Below are 21,114 nucleotides of genomic sequence, written 5' to 3' on the forward strand. Positions count from 1 at the left end.
ACCCAAGCAGCTTTCTTCTCAAGTATTCCACACACCCTAAAATTAAAGGACTAAAACACTTATTTAGAACCTTCCCAGAAAGTGCAGTTTCCAAATTCTTAATAATGCTATCTTTGCAATATAGGAGCACTCAGCCTGCGTCTGAGGCTATGAAAATCCCCCCAGGCATGAGGGCTGCCAGAAGAGAGGGAGGGAGGGCAGATCCATTTTCTCTTCCCAGATCCTCAGGACTCTTCCTCACATCTTTCTGTGAAAGATGCTTTAAAGATAGCAAAGGATAGCTCTTCTAAGCGACATTTCACCATGTTAAGTTTTTCTTAGGATTTTATTACCTCTCCCTATCACCTGTTGCAATGTTTTGTTTCCTGTGGTTAAATGCCTTTTATTACCTCAAGTTCATAGGACCTCACGAGAGTGGAAATTGTACAATTTTAGTGCACACAAAACAGCATGTCTTCCTCCTACTGGATGCCCTCTGCTACGCTAACGTGGCGGGGCTGTGGCCTTTACAGCAGGCCAACTTTATGATGGATGCTGTGCGGCGGCGAAGAATGGCATCACCAAATCCCAGATCGGCCTGTCTGTCCCGGTGTCCAAGAGCTGTGGCCCGACAGGCCGCTGTAGAACACACACCCAGCATAAACAGGACCCTCAGGAAACAGTGCAGGCGGAGAGATCCGGAGAGAGCCTCGCCAAGCTCTCCTGGGCAAGTGTTAGCGGATGCCAAAGCCCATGCCGGCACTTTAGGCCCAGAGCACCAAAGCTGTCCACGTGGTTCACAAGCTCCCCTGCAGGACTCTGTGCCTCCCCGCCTCCCCAACCCTCCTGGCTAGCAGGCTTCTCCCACCTCTTCATGCCCAGTGTCACCTCCTGACACTTTCCCTCCATAACCTCTTCATTTGGATATTTATTTAATGCCATTTATGCTGGTCTGGTAAATTCAAAAGGTCACATAGTAGGTACTTAAGTAGTCACTGGATTGGTCCAGGTTTTATGGAGACTTCTATTTTGGCCTTCCTCAGAGGAAGCCTTTTAGAAACATTTTCTGGTAGCCACGGACGGTGGGAAGACAAAGGAAAGGCCACGTGCGGGGGAGCGTTCACGACTTCTGCAGAAAGTCTGTGCTGTTCTGGTCCAGATTCTCCGCCCAATGATGAGTTATGCTGACCTCACAACTCCCCTTCCTCAGCGGGGCTTGTGATGATGCCTTCTCTGCCTTCTCCCCAGTTTCCGAGTAAACATGAGGTTGATCTTTGTCGTTCAAATGTTTTGGTTTTGAACCAGTCTTTCCAAAATTTGAGTAATTTTTATTCCCTCAATTCTAATTAAAAACTTTTCATTTTAAAGTGGAATCATATCAGGTAGGAAACAAGCCTGATACAGTTGGGCATGTCCATGTGATCAAAGAAACATTTTAAAATTCAAGTAATTAAGAACTGTAGGGAACAAGATTATTTCCCAAATCTGGAATCTTAGAACAACGTTGTTAACAGTAACTTTTAAGTCAAGAGGTTCCACTCTGGAATTCTCCAGAGAACAGAAGTTTGTGTTTGATGATCTGAGCTTTATCATCCGCTACAAGACGGGAGCGGCTGTCCCATTTCCAGGATCCCTCCAGACTCGTGAGTAGCGGCAGCCTGGCCCCCACCGCCGGCCGCCCACCGCCGACCGCGCACCGCCGGCCCCGCACCCACGACCGAGCACCCACGACCGCGCACCGCTGGCCGCACCGCGGGCCATGAACCCACGACCAAGCACCGCGGGCCATGCACCCACGACCGCGCACCGCCGGCCCCACACCCACGACCGAGCACCCACGACCAAGCACCCACGACCGCGCACCGCCGGCCGCACCGTGGGCCATGCACCCACGACCGCGCACCGCCGGCCCCGCACCCACGACCGAGCACCCACGACCAAGCACCGCCGGCCCCGCACCCACGACCAAGCACCCACGACCGAGCATCCACGACCAAGCACCGCCGGCCCCGCACCCACGACCAAGCACCCATGACCAAGCACCGCCGGCCCCGCACCCACGACCGAGCACCCACGACCAAGCACCGCCGGCCGCACCGCGAGCCATGCACCCACGACCGAGCACCCACGACCGAGCACCCACGACCAAGCACCGCCGGCCCCGCACCCACGACCAAGCACCCACAACCGTGCACCGCCGGCCCCGCACCCACGACCGAGCACCCACGACCAAGCACCCACGACCGCGCACCGCCGGCCCCGCACCCACGGCCAAGCACCGCCAGGCCACACAGTTTCCTGTAAGCTGAGCTCGGGCTCTCAGAGCCTGGGCCTTCCTGCCGCCCCTCCCTCACTTTGCCATCGACGGTAAGATTTTAACAAATCCCACCGGTTCTTTGGAAGTGAATGGACTGCCTTAAGCCTTCCAAGTCAGGTGAGAGAAGCGGGCAAGACAGGGGTGGGACAGTAGCTTAGACTTTGTGGTCCTGATCCTGATTCCTCGGCGCCTTTCATCGCTGGAGCTGAGACCTGTCCGAGTCCTTTGGTGAATAGTCTTACTTGTTCTAGTGGAAAGTGAAATGTCATTAATTTTTTCCCCCTGCCCCCTAAATGTCACTAACTTCTTGGAGATACAGCAGCAAAGCAGAAAATGGTCTCAGCCACGCTTTAGTCACCGAAGGATACCGAGTCCGTGTCTACCTACTGAAGCCCCTTCTGGGGCAGGGCCAGCAGCCAGGCCGCTTCCCAGGGGCCGGAGTTGGGGCCTGGCTCCCGCTTGTGTCAAACTACATTTTTCCCATCAAAGAAAAGCCTGATTTTATCTATAACTCCAGGCTAAGATGGCCTATGTGTTTTCCAAAGTTCTCTCTCTCTAGAGGCTCCACTGTCCTCTGAACTTGATACCTGGAGCCAAAGGATGGGCACTTCCAAAATCTAACCTTTTGAATGTAAGCTTCCGAGTGGTAGAAGACTGGATGGTCTTCAGTCTCATATTTTGGGTTTACTTTATGCCTAAAGCTTACAGGTCTTTCCATAAGCTCAAAATCTCCTAATTCTTGAATAAACTGTTGACAGTTTCCTTTAAGGAGGGGGAAAGACAAGTGGATTATAACTTCTCATAGAAAGTGTTTCCTTTTTCTTTCAGGATTTGCCTTTTGTTAACGTCTGACAGTGGGCCTGCACCGGGATCCAGAATGGCGCACGCGCCCCAGGCTACGCGTCAGCATTTGCAGCTCAGGGGAGCTGGTGGCTTTCCCTATAAGGGCTGCAGGTCACTTCCCGCCCTGGGCCCCTGAGAAGAGCGGATTTTTGTATCGCACAGCAGTCTATATGCACTTAACGTAGAAATTTAAAAGTGACCCATTTTATAAAAGAATCTGCCTGTAAAGAAGTATCTTATTTATAAATCTGGATTTTTAAAATTTTTTAAATTTATTCTAAGTGGGCTCCACACCCAACATGGGGCTTGAACTCACAATCCTGAGATCAAGAGTCACACGCTCTGCTGACAACCAGCTAGGTGCCCCTTAAATCTGGATTTTTAGATACAAGTTCTCACTCATCTGGAAATGAGACATGGACACTGTGCCCTTTGAATCACAACATACAAACTAGAAGGGGAGCACCAAGACCGTTTACATTATTCTGCAATTTTAGCTTATAGTCCATGAAATAGGAAGTCTGGCATACTGGAGATGGTAGCTAGTCCCGAGCACGGGAATCAGGTGCCTTTGGCTAGCCGATCCTTCTCCCCACAAGATTCTTATGGAAGTGAAATTGAGCTGACAGTAAAGGAAAGCACAGGGCCATCTTACCATCAGGTGGGGATTCTGCCCCAAACCCCATGGCACGCCTCAGTTGACTGGGTCTACACAAGAAGCTTAGAGAGTCTCTTACCTCTCCACAAGCCCAGACAATGGAGGAGTCAGCACCACGGAGCTGGCCACCCCAGGCTAAGTTACCACTCCAGCCTTCCCACAGCATCCTTGAGGATCCTTGGAACTCACTCACAGGAATAATCTAGTTCCATCAGGGCAGGCCACACCTGGAACACTCCATTTTACCACAGAGGGGAACAAGTGACAAAGGGAGAGTGACCAGGAGAGGGAGGGCTCTTGTGACTTCTCACTAGGAATGAAGGAAGCAGCTGGGAACAGGGAGGCTATTTTCAAATACTCTATGGGCTGTGCTGCCGAACAGAGGGCTAGCCCCGTTCCAAAGAGCTCCAGGAACGAGAGAGACCCCAGTAGATAGCTCTGGCTCACTGTGGAGCTCAGATGGACCTGCCTGTCTCCTGGAGCAGACTGCTCCCTGTGGCCTGGCAGGGCTCCCAGGTGTCCCCGGCTCCAGTGGACGGGGCCCGGGAGGGGGCGTGCCGCCGTGGCTGGGGCCAACCTCTGTGAGACATTTCCCACAGCGCACTCGGCAGCAGGTCATAGGGGGCGCTCCGTACACAATCACGATTGCCCGTGCGCAGTCCCGCCCATCGAATCAGCTTCTTCAGGGGATGGGGTTCAAGTGACCCTGAGGTCTCTTCCATTCCCAAGATCCAGATTCTAGAATGGGGGATAGTTTTTGAACATTGACTATTTCTATTCATCTATTATTAATACATAGCAAGAAAACAAACTTCATATGCTTAACTTAGTTTCTATAAAAGTGACTACTTGATACTTCTTTTTATACTCCTTCTTTTAAAAGCATACATACCTCATAAGCCCATGCATATAATTTTGTGAAATAAAAATTAGAAACATTAATACAAATACAGCTCAGAATTGTATATCACTTAAGATAAGTAAACGATTATAGTATAGTATCACACTTCTCTCATTTTAAAGCAAGTTATAAATGGGTTTAAATTTTTTTTATTGTTCAGAGGTAACCATGAGTCCTTTTTCTTTCTTAGAAGAAAAAAACACAAGAGGTTTCTCTAATTTTAAATGCATTTTGCGATTAAAGAAATATGGATGCACAAAGAGGGAATAACACAGACGTAGATGGTCTGATAAATCCCAATGAGGACCAGCTAGTCAGTTATGTTCTTCTACTGGGCAATGTGGCAAAGTATCGCTTTAATGGGTGAAAACCCAGTGTTTCAAGCAATAAAGAAAAAGAAATAATCTAGTTTTAAATACTCGATGGCTGTTTTTTATATAACTTAAACTTATTCAATACATGTATTTTTAAATAATTAATATTATTTAAATTGAAGAATATGTCGCTGATCTTTAATGAAAGTTCCAGAAGTCTTAGCAGTAGTTCCACACTTCCCCAGCAGGTGGCAGATTTCTTGTCATACTTTCCTCTTCTCCTAGAAGCCACTGCTAGAGCTCATCATGAGTCAAAACTGTAGAGGAGGAAAATTTATTTAGTTATTGAAATCTTAAATATCAAATTAGCTTATTAGCATAAATCTCACCAAATTAAGAGATACAGAAAAAGCAGCATAGGTGCTGAGGATCCTTTCATTTGTTTAGTACCTATTTGCTTCCTTATGTGAAATGAGATTAGTTCTTTGTACATTATGGTACTTATTAGATTGTATCACAAGCACTTACATTTTACCACTTAGAGGGGAGTTCTCATGGGTCTAGGAGGGCAAGGACCACATCTTTTTTATCTCTGTTATCTCTATAGCCTAGCACCCTACCTGGCAATGGAAGCCTTGAAAAATACCGATAGGTTACTCACCATGTACAGAGAGCCTATGGTTAACATAATGGAACAACAGAGCAGAAGCCATATGTGGTCCTCTTCTGAGATGGGAGAGACAAGGGCACTCAAACACTGACAGAAGTTGACACAAATGTGAGGATCAGTACTAGCGAAGACTCTTAGACACCAAAATGATTTCTTCTTCTGCATCACTGAGCTGTCACATGCTGGTTTTAAAACTAACATATTTAAAATGACATTTTCAGGCAGAAATGTATTAAAGTACAATTCAGATGCATCCTCTTCTACAATTCGAGATGTTAGACTATGTTTCTCTCTTCACTAAATTCCATTTGAGAGATAATAAAGAAATATAAAAGGGAGTAACAATGAGAATGGGGGAAGTGGTTATGAAACATCTTTGGAGCAGAGTTATGAATGAATTTCTAAAAACTGAAGACAGAACCTGTAGCTGATACAAGAGCATACGGCTGGGAAGAGGAGTTGATTTTCCCGACAGAGGAGAACCTCTTAACAGCAAACACTGGTGGGACGTGAGTGAGAAGGTGAAGCAATAACTGAAACACTGTCAGGAAAATCTGTGCCTCTCGGCTTCCCACTCTCATTCTGTCCATGCATTTCACAGAGAGCTGGTCAGGCTGTTTATTCCAAGACAAAAAGTAGAAGATGATTTTTGAAAAAAAAAAATTGAACAATCTACTTAGAGACAGAGATTGCTTTTCATATGAGTGTCAATGCTATTGAATAAAATGCCCTCATTTTGGCTTTTGGCCAGGCTGGTGTGTAGCATGGACTTTATCTGTTCCATGCCCGTACATCCAGAGAAGTCTGTCAGTTCTGCACATGCTGATGTACCTAGAGCTATTGATTAACCCTCCCACTCGGGGAAGAAGCCTATTGGAAAAACAGACATTTTTAGACAGAGGAAACGCTTGCCAGCTCTCTGTATTGATCAATTTAATCTTTTATTCTTAAAAATATAAAAATAGCCGAGGATCTCCAGGCATTTGAGGAAGACCAATAGCAAAAGAAAAAAGGACCAAATGAACAATCAACATACCCAAAAGAAATAAAGGTAACAAAGAGAACCAAAGAGGTACTTAAGATAATTCTAATATTTTCCAGATTATTCTGAAAATGAAATTCGATGAAACCACAAAACAAGAAGAAACTGAAATTCAAAGGCAGCAGAGAAAAAGATCTGCAAAAATTAAGATGGGATCGCCCCCTTCAAAAAAAAAAAAATCAATAGAAGTAAAAAAAAAAAAAAAAATCCCCTGAACAGAGGAGAAAATTAGGAAATATAAAAAGAAAATATAACTACAGAAATACAAAGGACTGTAAGAGACTACTATGAACAATCATACACCAAGGAACTGGGACAACCTAGAAGAAATGAATAAATTCCTAAAAACATACAACTTACCATGAATATACTGGTTCATGAAGAAACAGAATACCTAAACAAACCAATTACTAGTAAGGAGACTGAATGAGTAATCAAAACCTCCTGAGAAACAAAAGTCCAGGACCAGATGGCTTCACTGGTGAATTCTACCAAACATTTAAGGAATAATTAATACCAATCCTTCTTAAACTTTTCCAAACAATAGATAAGGAAGGAACACATCTGAACTCATTTTATAAGGCCAGCATTAACTTGATCCCCAAACCAGACACTACAAGAAAAGAAAATTACGGACCAATATTCCTGATAAACAAAGATGGAAAAATCCTCAACAAAGTATTAGCAAACCAAATTTAACAATACATTAAAAGGATCACACACCATAATCAAGTGGGATTTTTTTCTAGAGATGCAAGGATGGCTCCACATCCACAAATCAATCAACATGACACACCACATCAACAAAATGAAGGATACAAATATGATCATCTCAATGGATGCAGAAGAAACATTTGAAAAAACTCAACATCCATTTATGATAAAAACTAAGTGGATATAGAGGGGACTCTACCTCAACATAATAAAGGCCATATATGACAAGTCCACAGATAACATCATACTCAATGGCAAAAAGCTAAAAGTTTTCCCCCTGAGATCATGAACAACGTAAGAATGCCTACCCACGCCACTTTTACTCAACATAGTATTGGAAGTACTAGCCATAGCAATTAGGGAAGAAAAAAGGGCATCCAAGTTGAAAAGAAGTAAACTGTCGCTATTTGCAGATGACATGATATTATATATAGGAAACCCTAAAGATTCCACCAAAAAACTGTTAAAACTAATAAATGAATTCAGTAAAGTGGCAGGACACAAAATCAATATACAGAACTCTGTTGTGTTTTTTGTACAGTAATACCAAACTATAAGAAAGAAAAATTAAGAAAGTAATCTATTTACAATTGCATCAAAAATAATACAATACCTAGGAATAAATTTAACCAAGGAGGTGAAAGACCTGTACATTGAAGACTAGGAGATACTGATAAAGACACAAATAAATGGAAAGATACTCCACGATTATGGACTGGAAGGATCATTATTATTAAAATGTCCCTACTATCCTAAGCAATCTACAGGATCAGTGCAATCCGTATCAAAATTCCAACACCATTTTTCACAGAAATAGAACAAACAATCTTAAAACTTATAAAGAACCACAAAAGACCCCAAATAGCCAAAGCAATCTTGAGAAAGAACAAAGCTGGAGGCATCAGGCTCCCCGATTTAAAACTACATCACAAAGCTATAGTAATCAAAACGGTTTGTCACTGGCATAAAAACAGACATACAGTTCACTGGAATAGAATGGAGGGCCAAAAATAAAGTCATACAAATATTGTCAATTAATTTATAACAAAGGAACCAAGACTATGCAATGGGGAAAGTATAGTCTCTTCAATAAATGGTATTGGGAAAACTGGACAGCCGCATGCAAAAGAATGAAACTTTGCTCCATTCTTACACCATACACAAAGATTAACTCAAAATGGATCAAACGGTAAGATCTGAAACCATAAAACTCCAGGACAAAACATAGACAGCAAGCATCTTGAGATCAGTGTTGGCAATATTTTTTGAATTTGCCACCAAAAGCAAAGGCAGCAAAAGCAAGCAAAAGTAAACAAGTAGGACTACATGAAACTAAAAAGCTTCTGCATAGCAAAGAAACCATCAACAAAATGAAAAGGCAACCTATGGCATAGGAAAAAATATTTGCAAATCATATATCTGATAAGGGGTTAATATCCAAACTATATAAAGAACTCATACAACTCAATAGCAAAAAACCAGTCAATCCAATTAAGAAAATGGACAGAGGCTCTGAAGAGACATTTTTCCAAAGATGATATGTAAATGGCCAACAGGTCAACATCACTAATCATCAGGGAGATGAAAATCAAAACCACAATAAGATACCATCTTGTACCTGTTAGAATGGCTATTATCAAAAAGACAAGAAACAACAAGTGTTAGCAAGGATGTGGAGAGAACAAGGAGAACCCTTGTGCACTGCTGAGGGAAATGTAAATTGGTATAGCCACTATGGGAAACATATGGTAGTTCCCCCCCCAAAAATTACAAAAAGAACTACCATATAATCCAGAATTTTACCTCTGGGTATTTATCCAAAGGAAACAAAAACAGTAACCTGAAAAGGTATCTATGTCCTCATGGTCATTGCAGCACTATTTATAATACCCAAGACATGGAAACAACCTAAGTGTCCATTGATGTATGAATGAATGGATAAGGAAAGTGGGGTGTGTGTGTGTGTGTGTGTTTGTGTGTGTATAAAGTGAAATATTATTTGGCCATAAAAAGAAGGAAATCCTGCCATTTGCAAAAGCACGAATGGATCTTGAGGACATTATGCTAAGTGAATGAAGTCAGAAAGAAAAACAAATACTCTATGATCTTGCTTATATGTGGAATCTGAAATAAAACAACACTGAGCTCACAGATACAGAGACTAGATCAGTGGTTGTCAGAGGGGGTGGGGGATGGGCAAAATAGGTTAGGGGGTCAAAAGGCACAAACTTCTAGTTATAAAATAAATGTCATAGAGATATAATGAACAGTGTGGTGACTGTATTTAACAATACTGTATTATATATTTGAAAGTTGCTAAGAGAGACTTTTAAAGTTTTCATCACAAGAAAAAATTTATAACTGTGTAATGAATATTAGACTTATTGTGATCATTTTGCAATACATACCAATAATAAATCATGTTATACACCTGAAACTAATATAACGTTTTATCTGTTAATTATATCTCAACTTAAAAAAAGGAAAAATAAAGAATAATAGGTCATGACCAAGCTGAGTTTAATCCTGGAACACAGGGATGATTCAGTATTAGGAAATATATTAATATAGTTTGACATATTAATAAATCAAATATAAAAACCAGATAGTCACCTCTATTTCTGTTGAAGAAGCAGCCAATCAAATGCAACCCATTCTTTTTATTCTTTTCAAATTCTAGTTAGTTTATATATTGTGCTAAATACAACCCGTTACTGATAAAAACATTTATTAAAATAGAAATCAATGGCTATTTCCTCAACATGATAAATTTTTGTAGTCCAAAGCTATTATCTTACTTAATAGGGAAACACAGAAGGTTGGCCAGGCAAAGTGAGAAAGAGGCCTAGTGCACTACTGTTATTTAACATCATATTAGCAATGTCAGCCAAAGTGATTAGACGAGAAAAAGCAACGTGAGGTATAACGATTAGAAACGAAGAGGAGAAACCATTTTTGTTTGCAGATAATCTTGGGAGGGAAAAAAATCAAGAGAATCAACTTAAATATTACTATAAATGAGAATTCAGTATGATCACAGAAATAAAAATTCATATGCAGAAAATAGTCTTTCTATGTACAAGTAACCACCAGTAAGAAGATACATTGTAAGAGAAAATCCCATTCATAAATAGTAACAAAAAGATGAAATACCTAGGAACAAGCTTAAAAAGATATGTATAAAGCTTAGATGATTAAAATGTTATGATTCTTGACAAACATAAAACTGAACCTGAACATAAAGAATGATGCAACATGTTCTTAAATGGGAAGAACAGTTTTCATGAAGATGTCAATAGTCCCTAACCTAATTAATAAATTTAATGTAATCTTCCCTCCAGCCCCTCACCCCCCAAAAAAACCCTGAAAAATTTTGACCTAGATAAGATGATTCTAAAGCTTATATGGAAAAACGAATAGGAGTACCCGGAAAACAACAACAAAATAGCAATGGGGGGAGAGAAGCCCTACTCAGCATTAAAACATGCTATAAATATTCAATAATTAAAGAAATGTGAAATAGGTACATGTATAGACAGAGATCAATGGAACAGGATAAAAAAATGTGTCAAATGAGAGATAAATAATACAGGAATTTAGTATACGATAAAGGTGGTAACACAAATCTCTGGAATAAACATCACTCATTTTTTTCCAGTGTTGGACAACAATCCTCTAGAAAAAAATGAGCAAAGGAAAAGAATACACAGTTGGAAAACAGAAGAAATTACAAATGGCCCTTAAACATGATAACAGCCTCAACTCCATTGAGGTTAGGAGTTGAACTGTTTCCCTCCAAAATTCATATGGTGGAATCCTAACTTGCAGGACTTCAGAATGTGACCTTATTTGGAAATAGAGTCTTTACAGAGGTAATGAAGTTAAAATGACGCCATTAGGGTACACCCTAATCCAACATGACTGGTGTCCTTGTTGAATGAGGAAATCTGCAGACATATATAGAGAAGACAAGGTAAAGGGAGCCAGAGAGAAAATGGCCACCTACAAGTCAAGACGACTTGGGACAGGTCCTCCCTCACTGCCCTCAAAAGGAACCAACCCTAATGACACCTGGATCTTGGACTTCAAGTTACCAGAACCGTGAGACAAATAATTTCTTTTGTTTAAGCCACCTAGTCTGTGGTACTGTGTTAGAGCAACCCCAGAAAACTAATATAGCTTGCAATAAGAGAAATGCAAAAGTTATAAAATATATACCATAGCCTTAAAAATGATTGCCTCTTTGTGTTTGAGTAAAAGAGGTCTTCCAACTTTATCCTATATACTTCCATGTTGTTTTAATGTTTATAACATACCTTACATTTGTAATTCAAAATTAAGTAAAAAATTCAACAATCTTTCATAAAACTTATTTTTATACAAATATATACATAAACATATACAAACATGCCATTTTTCTTTACGATGGGGTCAATCATATTACAAATATTACTCTATATTTTTAACTTAAAATATTCTGTCAGCAAAACACATTTATCTCAATTCTCTTGAAAGGCTATGCTATAGTTCATTGTTTGTATGTAATGATGTTTATATAATCAATAGTCTATTAATGGATAAATTATTTCTTATTTCTTTTTTTAAAGTAGGCTCCATGCCCAGCATGGAGCCCAACACAGGGCTTGAACTCATGACCCTGAGATCAAGACCTGAGCTGAGTAGATCAAGAGTTGGATGCTTAACCAACTGAGCCACCCAGGTGCCCCATTGGATAAATTAATTCTATCTCACTAAAAACAATGGTAACAATCATGTGTATACATATATCATTTTTTTTAAAGATTTATTTCAGTGAGAGAGAGAGAGAGAGAGAGAGAGTGAGTCTGTGTGTGGGGGGAGGGGCAGAGGGAGAGGAGGAGAGAGAATCTCAAGCAGACTCCTCGCTGAGCATGGAGCCCTATGTGGGGCTTGATCCTGCGGCCCTGACATCATGACCTGAGCTGAAATTAAGAGTCGGCCTAACCGACTGAGCCACCCAAGCACCCTGTCATTTCTCTTTTTTAAATGTAAATTTGTTAAAGTGAATTGCAGAGTCAAAGGGCACACATATTTTAAATTTTTATACATACTGCAGTATTTCCTTAATTTATACAGCTACTGAATGTACGAGTACATGAGAATGCTCACTTGTCATTACCCTTGCTAACACTGGATATTATTAATCCTTTAACTCTTTCTAATAGGATAAGAGAAACATTTCATCTCATGTTCTGTGCATTAAAATTTTTTGAGGTAATTATGTAAAATTTCATTTTTCTCTTCCTTTTACTTTTTTCCTTTTCTCTCCCTTCTCATCTCTTTGCCTTCAAAACAGTTACATCACACCACTTACAGAATCTTCTTCTGCATTGAAATGGTGTCTTAAATTATTTAATTTATTAATTAAAAATACATGAGTGTGTTTTATTTTTTTAAGAAGATTTTATTTATTTTTTGACAGAGACAGCGAGAGAGGGAACACAAGCAGGGGGAGCGGGAGAGGGAGAAGCAGGCTTCCCGCCGAGCAGGGAGCCCGATGTGGGGCTCGATCCCAGGACCCTGGGATCATGACCTGAGCCAAAGGCAGACGCTTAAGGACTGAGCCACCCAGGCAACCCCATGAGTGTGTTTTAAATACTGACCTTCTCAGAAAATAACCACAGTAGTTTTGTTAAGGAATACAGAAAGTCAAGACGAAACACAATTTCATGCTTATGTGAGAAAGTTTATTTATAACATTTTTATGTTTATATTTAACATTTGAACTTCTTGAAAAAATAAAGCTGAGGAAATTAAGAATTTTATTCTGAACCACTGGAAAGAATTATTGTTAAGGATTAATATAACCTGTGAAAGTCTCTAACACGGACTAGAGCTCAGTGCTATTTTTAAAAAAGAGTAAAGAAAAACAGAGAACTAGGCACTGATGAGGGAAGAATTACGAGGCAATCAAGAAGTTTATATCAGCTTTAAAGGCATATTCAACACTTATTTGTTGAAGGTTTATGCTGAGTGATGAAATGCTCAGGTAACCACAGTTTAATCTTGGAAATGGAAGCACGTCGAATCTGTCACGCTCCAGCCCTGACTAAGGCTGCGAGAATCAGGAACACACAGGAAATCCCTATTCTGTAGGAGATTAGTTTAGGAGATAGGAGGTAATATTTCTAGTTACTATGTAAGTCTTTTACTAAATCCCAGGGCTTGGATTTTACCATTTGGGAAATTTGATGTAATCTTAAAGACAAACATTTTTTCTACTTTTATTTTTTACCACTTGTGTCAGGAAGCTAATGCCACAGCACCCGGATCTGTGGTGACATGAACTGAAGTTCTATCCATGGGGGAAGAGATTCTCTATCCATGTTTTTAATTTGGGAGCTTAGTCCATACAAAAAGGAAATCCTTAATAATGTCACAAATTTCTTAAATTCTGATCTAATTTACATTTACATTTAATAAATTCACCAAGAAATGAGTTTGTAATCTATTATAATCTCAGTTAAGGCAACACATGGTTCATACACCACCGCAGAATGATGACTTACTTGCATTTTTCTTCTTGTTCTCAAGATGATCTAACAGTTGTCGGATCTCAGTGTCATACTCCACCCATTCTGGGACAATCCTCGCAGCAGCTTTTAGCTTGGGTTCTTTTGTTTTGGGATTATTGCACTAAAAGTTTAAATAAAGTTTTGTTAATGAAAAACTATTATCCTTGTATGTTAATTATACTTCAATTAAGGAAAGAAGGAAGGGAGGGAGGGAGGGAAGAGGGAAGGAAGGACTGACTGACCATTGTTCAGAAAACATAAAGGAGATGCTTGAGAGCAAACAAAACACATTTTGTAAAAAGCTGAGTCCTAAGTACTAAATATTTAAAGTACTAAAATTAGTTTAACAGGGAAAGGATAAAGTGAAATGACAAATCATACTTTATGTAAGCAAAAAGTGTTTAATGCAAACGCCTCAATCAGAAATTTAAACAAAAATTAATTAAAAACATTCTGATGGTTAACAGTTTGTCAAACAATTCTGCAAACTGTTTTGACAAAAGATCTAATTATATGACCATTTGTAAAAGACCACAGGAGACTACATTAATAAATATTTTCTTATCTTTTCTTTGGACTAAAGTCTGGTTTATATGCTTTATGTTTTCAACAGACAAAAGTATTTTGTTAGCCTTTAGAAATTCCTTGAGTTTCTTTAGGAAAAACATTCATTCCCCTTCTTATGCCTCTGTTCTAATTAGCAACTGTGATGATATTAAAAATCAGTTAACTAGAAAAAAAAATCAGTTAACTGGAACTCATTTGTCAAAATATTGATAGATGTGAAAATTCAGAGTTTATAAATCTCATGTCTAAAAGTATTAACTAGTCTATCTGACAGACACAGTGGGAAACCAGTGGATTCAGATCCTCAGTCACAGTTCCAACTCCACTCTTTCTAGTAGTGAGATCCATACATTTCACCTATATGTCCATGTGTGTTATATGTGTGTGTGTGTGGGGGGGTCTAGTGCTTCATCATAGAGGAGGTAGATAATCTCCAAGGTTCCACTGACACAGGATCCATTTAAACTACTCAGTGAGCAATTGGTCCTACTATGGAGTTCCTTGGGAAAATAAAAGGTTAAAAGGTTAAAAGGCAAAATGTATCATAGGAGAAGGATCTGATTCTGGATGTAGGGGACAGTACAGCTGACAAGGGTCTGCTAATGGGCTGCATGGGAGTTGTGAGGAGAGAGGTCACAGGTGCCCCCAGAGGGTTTGGCTGGAGCCATGTGAAGAATGGAGATGCCACTGACTGAGACATGAAGGACGGTGGGAGGAGCACGAACATCCCCAAGTTCCACAAGCCTCGCCTTCGCTCTCTACAAGGCATTCAGAGAGGGTGCATCTCGAAGCTCGCTCTATGTGACATTCTCTTATAGTTGCCACAGCTTGCTTTCTCCTTAATTCCTTGTGGGAAAGCTATTGGTTATGAGCCATGAACCTGTTATCTTGATCCTTTCCTCACCAAATATTTTCAGTTCATTATGGACTTTTTCGATAGTAATATATTCCTGAAGTAAGTGGGAAAAGAGGATTTTCTTTGCAGAAATTAACGTTACAGACAATATGTTCTATAAAGTGAAGATAATGGAAATATTTTCTTTCATTTTGTGTCAGAAACTGTTAAAAATACTATGTTTTCCTTATTTTTTTTTGTGCTATAATTTTTTTCCCCTATAATCTCTATCAGTGGTACTTAAACAGGGCTATATGCCCCTCAAGGGAGCTCTGACAAGGTCTGGACACATTTTGGGTGTCACTACTCAGGGTGGGGTGGGGGTGGGGTGATACTGCCATCTAGTGGGTAAGGCCAGGGATGCTGCCAAACATCCTACAAAGCGCAGGACGGTCCCCACAATTACGGATTATACGGTCCTAAATGTAAATAATGCCCAGGTTGAGAAACCTGATTATTGAAATGGAGCTGAGACAGTATCATGACATTCATAAATGCTCTCCTTCTCACCTTCAATACCATTAATCATGCTTTCTTCTCTTCATTAGGCCATTTCCTTGGGATTTTTCTGCACTCCCTTAACTTTTTCTCTAAGAAGCTGGCCCAAATTAGCATGTTCTCTCAATGGGAGGGATGGCTAGCTGTCCACCAAAATTTATGCCACCTTTTCTCTATGTAGACCCATCACTAGGAAGTAGCCCATCTGGGAATGCCATTTCTCAGCTCCTCTGACATCTAGATGTGGCCACACAACCAATTCCCACCCAAGGGGCCACGGCTTTTAGGAGTCAGGAAGCATTCCTCACACTTCTTACCTCCCCTCCAGACAACAGAAATATGATGGAAACTACATATGTCATCTTTAATTTTCCAGTAGCCACATATAAAAGGAACAGGTGAAATAAATTTTAATACCGTATTTTATTTAACCAAGTATGTCCAAATTATCAGTCGATACGTAATAAATATAAAAGTTAGTAATATGAGATATTTTTACTTTCTTATTATTGTACCAAGTCTTCAAAATCTGGTATCTTATACTTTACAGCACATCCCAGTTCAGACTAGCAACATTTTAAGTGCTGAATGGACACATGTGGCAAGTGGCCGCCATCCTGGACAGATCAGCTCCAGATAGACATAGATGATGACAGGACCTCAGAGGATGAAGTAGCCCCAGGTGGATGGAGGCTGGTCCCTGAGTCATGATGGACAGGGAAGCTACTCACTGACAGAATACTCACTTAGATCTGTATTCAGGTGAGTGAGAAAACGACTGAAATTTGGGGTTTGTCATAGTTAGCTCATGCTAACTATCTCTAAGTATTAGAGATCCCAAGGAGACCTTCCGTCCCTAATGTACGAGTCACAACCTTTTATATCCCAGCACAACCTTAACAATCTCTTAGGAGTTTCATTCAGTTATGTTCTTGACCTCGCTTTAGAACATTCCCTTGCTTTCTTCTTAACAGTGCCATCTTACTTGTTTCTGCTACATTCTATCACCTTTGACTGCAACCTAACATACCAGCATGCTACTTTTTTTTCTATACATTTCTACACATACCTAGAAAAATGTCTATTTTATTGTCCTTTTTTTGTTCATGCTAATATTTTGACAGCTTATTTTTTACTGAAGATCCTGTAAATAATTATTTAAAACTTAAATTAGCACAAAAAACAAGATGGTCAGAAAAAGAATGACAACATCTCGTAACTACTAAAGACAATAAAGTATTGGAATGTGACTTTGAGACAGCTGGACAATAAATTAGTTTGAACTATTTCATGTTTAGGAGACTTACACTGTGTAGCATAATCTACTTAAAATTAAAATAAAAAAAAATTCTCACAAGGAAGAAAAACAGACATGTATAGGATAATTTAGTAGACACAGAATTATTTCGGTTGTCTTCATTTGGGAAAAATATTGGCAGGGGAACCAAACTGGTTATATATTAAGATGCTAGTTAATCCATGAACACTTCAGGCAGCTCCTGGCCTTTCTTTCAGAAGCCCCTGAAAAGTGCCGAAAAGAGTAACGCAGCAAGCCCGAGATCAGGTCCTTCGAAAGGCCTGCTTGCAAGGATGACCCCTGACTGGCGTCTGAGCACTTGGGTATCAGCAGGGTTCCCACCATCCCTGGTAAGACTGGCTCACAGTGCCTAAACCCTGACAACCCCGTGGTTTATGCTGAACCTGCTTTCCTTTTGGATGTTGGGAATTTTCAGTGTTTTTACGTATTAAGTGCTTGGTCAATGCGACAGGCAAGAGGAGTGCTCGTGCGAGTAGCCCCCCGTAGGAATCCTGGGCCCTGGGTTCCAAACCAGCTGCCCTGGGACACAACACCTCACCAGTGTTGTGGAATTCCTCACAGCTTACGGGGTTAAGCTGCTCCTGTGTGACTGCACAGGGAGAGGGCTCTTGGAAGCTTGCACCTGGCTTGCTCTGCACTTTGCCCCATACACCTCTTCCCTCTGTGGACATGGATTTGTAGCCCCTGGAATACAGCACAGCCATGAGCAGGACAATATCCTGAGTCCTGGGAATCCTCCTAATGATTCCTCAAAGCTGGGGGTGGTCCTGGAGGCCCCTGACACAGCCCCGTACTTGGCCGACCTAAGTAAACAGAATAGTACATAACAGATGAAGCAGCCGGGTGCCACAGGGGTGCCATTCTGTCTATAAGAGAGAAACGATTCTATTGGAACACGTTCACACCTGCCTGCACGCAGAGGACAGCACACACACTCACCAGATCAATGGTTTTGGCTCTCTGTTTGGAGTCATCATCACACCACGTTTCACACCACAACCAGTCTTGAGGAAGAGACTTAATGGCGACTTGGTAAATCATATTATTGGGAAGATCCTATGGAAACAAATGATTTAAACGAGGGCGTACAGAAATTAGTCAGAGGGAACAAGGTTGATGATGTCAATTAGATTAAAAACAGGTTCAAAAACACATTCACAGATCTAAGGTACCAATTTTTAGGCTATTAAATACTTAATATGACCCAATCATCTTGTGTCATGATGAACCTGTGCACTAGAACTACACCCACAGCTGTCCTGGACATCACCCCAGGTGTCAGGGATACAGCGGGAAGCCCAGACACCCACCACCCTACAGCCCCAAACGGACAGCCTCCCTGCCTCTGCCTGCCCCAAAGCAGTGCAACTGGTCACCCGCACCGGGCCTGCTCTTGCCATTGCTGTCAGCCACCACCACACCCTCCAGATTTGGAGGTGACCCTTCATTTCCCTGTTAGGAAACAATGTTCCAGGGATTCTCACATCCCTTCATGCTCCGGGCTTTCTAAGCAAAGACTGCTGGCACCTGAGTTAAAGAAATTTTCTAAGGCTGATGAGCCTCCTAAGTGGCAAGAGAGGTCGGAGTGCTGCCTACAAGCACGTATGTGACCGAGCCCAGTCAAGTCTTGGGAGGAGATGGCCATCCCCGGGTCCACAATGATTCCAGCCTCGTGAGAGACTGTGGAGTAGAACGCCAGCTACGTCAGGCCCAGATTCCTGGCCCACCGAAATTGTGTTATTGCAAGCGGTTATGTTTTCGGGTAAGCCGTTAGGGAGTGATAGATAATGAATATAGGATTGTTGGAGGATTTGGATTTTCCAAATAAAGCTGCTTACAACTATTCATGCACAAATCTTTGTATAGACATAAGCTTTTATTTCCCTTGAAGTAGAGTGACTGGTCATAGGGTAGGTGTAAATTCAAATTCATAAGAAACTGCCAACTGTTTTCCAAAATGGCTACAGCATTTTACCTGCTCATCAGCAGTGTATATAAGTTCTAGTTGCTCTGCATCCTTGTCAACACTTAGTGTGGTCAGTCTTTTTAATATCAAACATTCTAATAGTGTGTGGAACAGTTCATTGTAGTTTTAATTCTCATTTCCCTAATGACTAACGATCTTCAGCATCTTTCCATGGACTTATTGCCACTTGGTCATCATCTTTGGTGAAGGGTCTGTTAAAATCTGATTCTTTTAAATGAGATCGTTTTCTTATTAATGAGTTTTTTTTTTTTAAGATTTTATTTATTTATTTGACAGAGAGAGACACAGCGAGAGAGGGAACACAAGCAGGGGGAGTGGGAGAGGGAGAAGCAGGCTTCCCACTGAGCAGGGAGCCCGATGTGGGGCTCGATCCCAGGACCCTGGGATCATGACCTGAGCCAAAGGCAGACGTTTAACAACTGAGCCACCCAGGTGCCCCTTATTAAGAAGTTTTAAGAGGTCTTTTATATATTTGTCAATTATTTTCTTATGTGAATCATACTTTTAATGGGTCTAGAAAGCATCTGCATAAACAAAGGCCACAGAGATTTATTTTCTCCTGTCTTCTAAAAGTTTTATAGTTTTGGGCGCCTGGGTGGCTCAGTTGGTTAAGCGACTGCCTTCGGTTCAGGTCATGATCCCGGAGTCCTGGGATCGAGTCCCACATCGGGCTCCCGGCTCAGCAGGGAGCCTGCTTCTCCCTCTGACCCTTTCCCCTCTCATGCTGTTTCTCTCTCTCTCTCTCTCTCTCTCAAATAAATAAATAAAATCTTTAAAAAAAATAAAAAAATAAAAGTTTTATAGTTTTACACTTTATCTTTAGATCTATGATGTGTTTTGAGGTAGTTTTTCCATGTGGCATGTGTTATGGATGGGAGTGTTTGTCTTGTACGTGGATGTCTAATTCTTCCAGCACCATTTGTTTAGAAGGCTGTCCTTTCTCCACTGCACTGCCTTCACACCTCTGTCAAAAGTCAACTGTTCACATGTGTGGGTTATTTCTGGAATCTCTATTCCTATTTATGGATTAGAATTATCTATTTTTACACCAAACCACACCGTTTTGATTACAGTGCTTTATATCAAGTCTTGAAATCAGGCAAAACAAGTCTTCAAACTCTGTTCTTCTTCAAAGCTGTTTTGGCTATTTCGGGTCTACTGCATTTCTATATGAACGTAATTTTAAAAATGCTATTAGAAATAGTATCGTCTTTTTAGTTTCAATTTCCAACTGTTGCTAGTAAATAGAAATACAGAACTGATTTTCATATATTGATCTTTTATCTGCAGTACTACTAAATATACTTATTGACTCCATGTAACTTTTTAGTAGATTATAGAGGATTTTCTACATAGATGATTCTGCGGTCTGAAAAAAATTTACTTATTCCTTGCCAATCCAATGCCTTTTATTCTTGCCTTGCTATACTATCTAGTACCTCTACTACAGGCTGAATAGAAATGATGAGTAGATATCTTTTCTTTGTTCCTGATCTTAAGGGGAGAGTATTCAGTATTTCACCATTAAGTATGTTAGCTATAGGTTTTTCATAGGTGTCTTCTTTTTTAAGATTTATTTATTTGAGAGAGAGAGAGAAACAGCGAGCACAATAGGGGGGAAAAGCAGAAGGAGAGGGAGAAAGAATCTGAAGCAGACTCTGCACTGAGCATGGAGCCTAATGTGGGGCTCAATCCCACGACTGCGAGATCATGACCTGAGCCAAAACTAAGAGTTAGATGCTCAACCAACTAAGCCACCCAGGCGCCCCCTCATAGGTGTCCTTGATCAGGCTGAGGAAGTTCCCTTCTTGTCCTAGTTTGCTGAGAGTTTTTATTAGGAATGGATATTGGAATATA

The 21,114-nt window shown here is 40.7% G+C and overlaps 1 protein-coding gene across 1 annotated transcript in view; it reads right to left on the minus strand.

Moving 5' to 3' along the window:
- Positions 1-4,911: 4,911 nt before the first annotated feature.
- The window catches only part of UGGT2 (UDP-glucose glycoprotein glucosyltransferase 2), a 170,400-nt gene continuing 154,197 nt past the window's right edge, over positions 4,912-21,114 (minus strand). Inside the window, exons 37-39 of the mRNA XM_028112040.2 lie at positions 18,210-18,326; positions 13,987-14,113; positions 4,912-5,329 (exon numbers count right to left, since the gene is read on the minus strand). Coding sequence (XP_027967841.1) covers positions 5,307-5,329; positions 13,987-14,113; positions 18,210-18,326 — 267 coding nt within the window. The 3' untranslated portion in view covers positions 4,912-5,306. The remainder of the gene's footprint in view (positions 5,330-13,986; positions 14,114-18,209; positions 18,327-21,114) is intronic.

This window comes from Eumetopias jubatus, unplaced genomic scaffold, assembly GCF_037043125.1.
Source record: "Eumetopias jubatus isolate StellerSeaLion01/CBP00866 unplaced genomic scaffold, mEumJub1_p1.0 scaffold_3, whole genome shotgun sequence".
In the NCBI taxonomy this organism is placed as follows: Eukaryota; Metazoa; Chordata; class Mammalia; order Carnivora; family Otariidae; genus Eumetopias; species Eumetopias jubatus.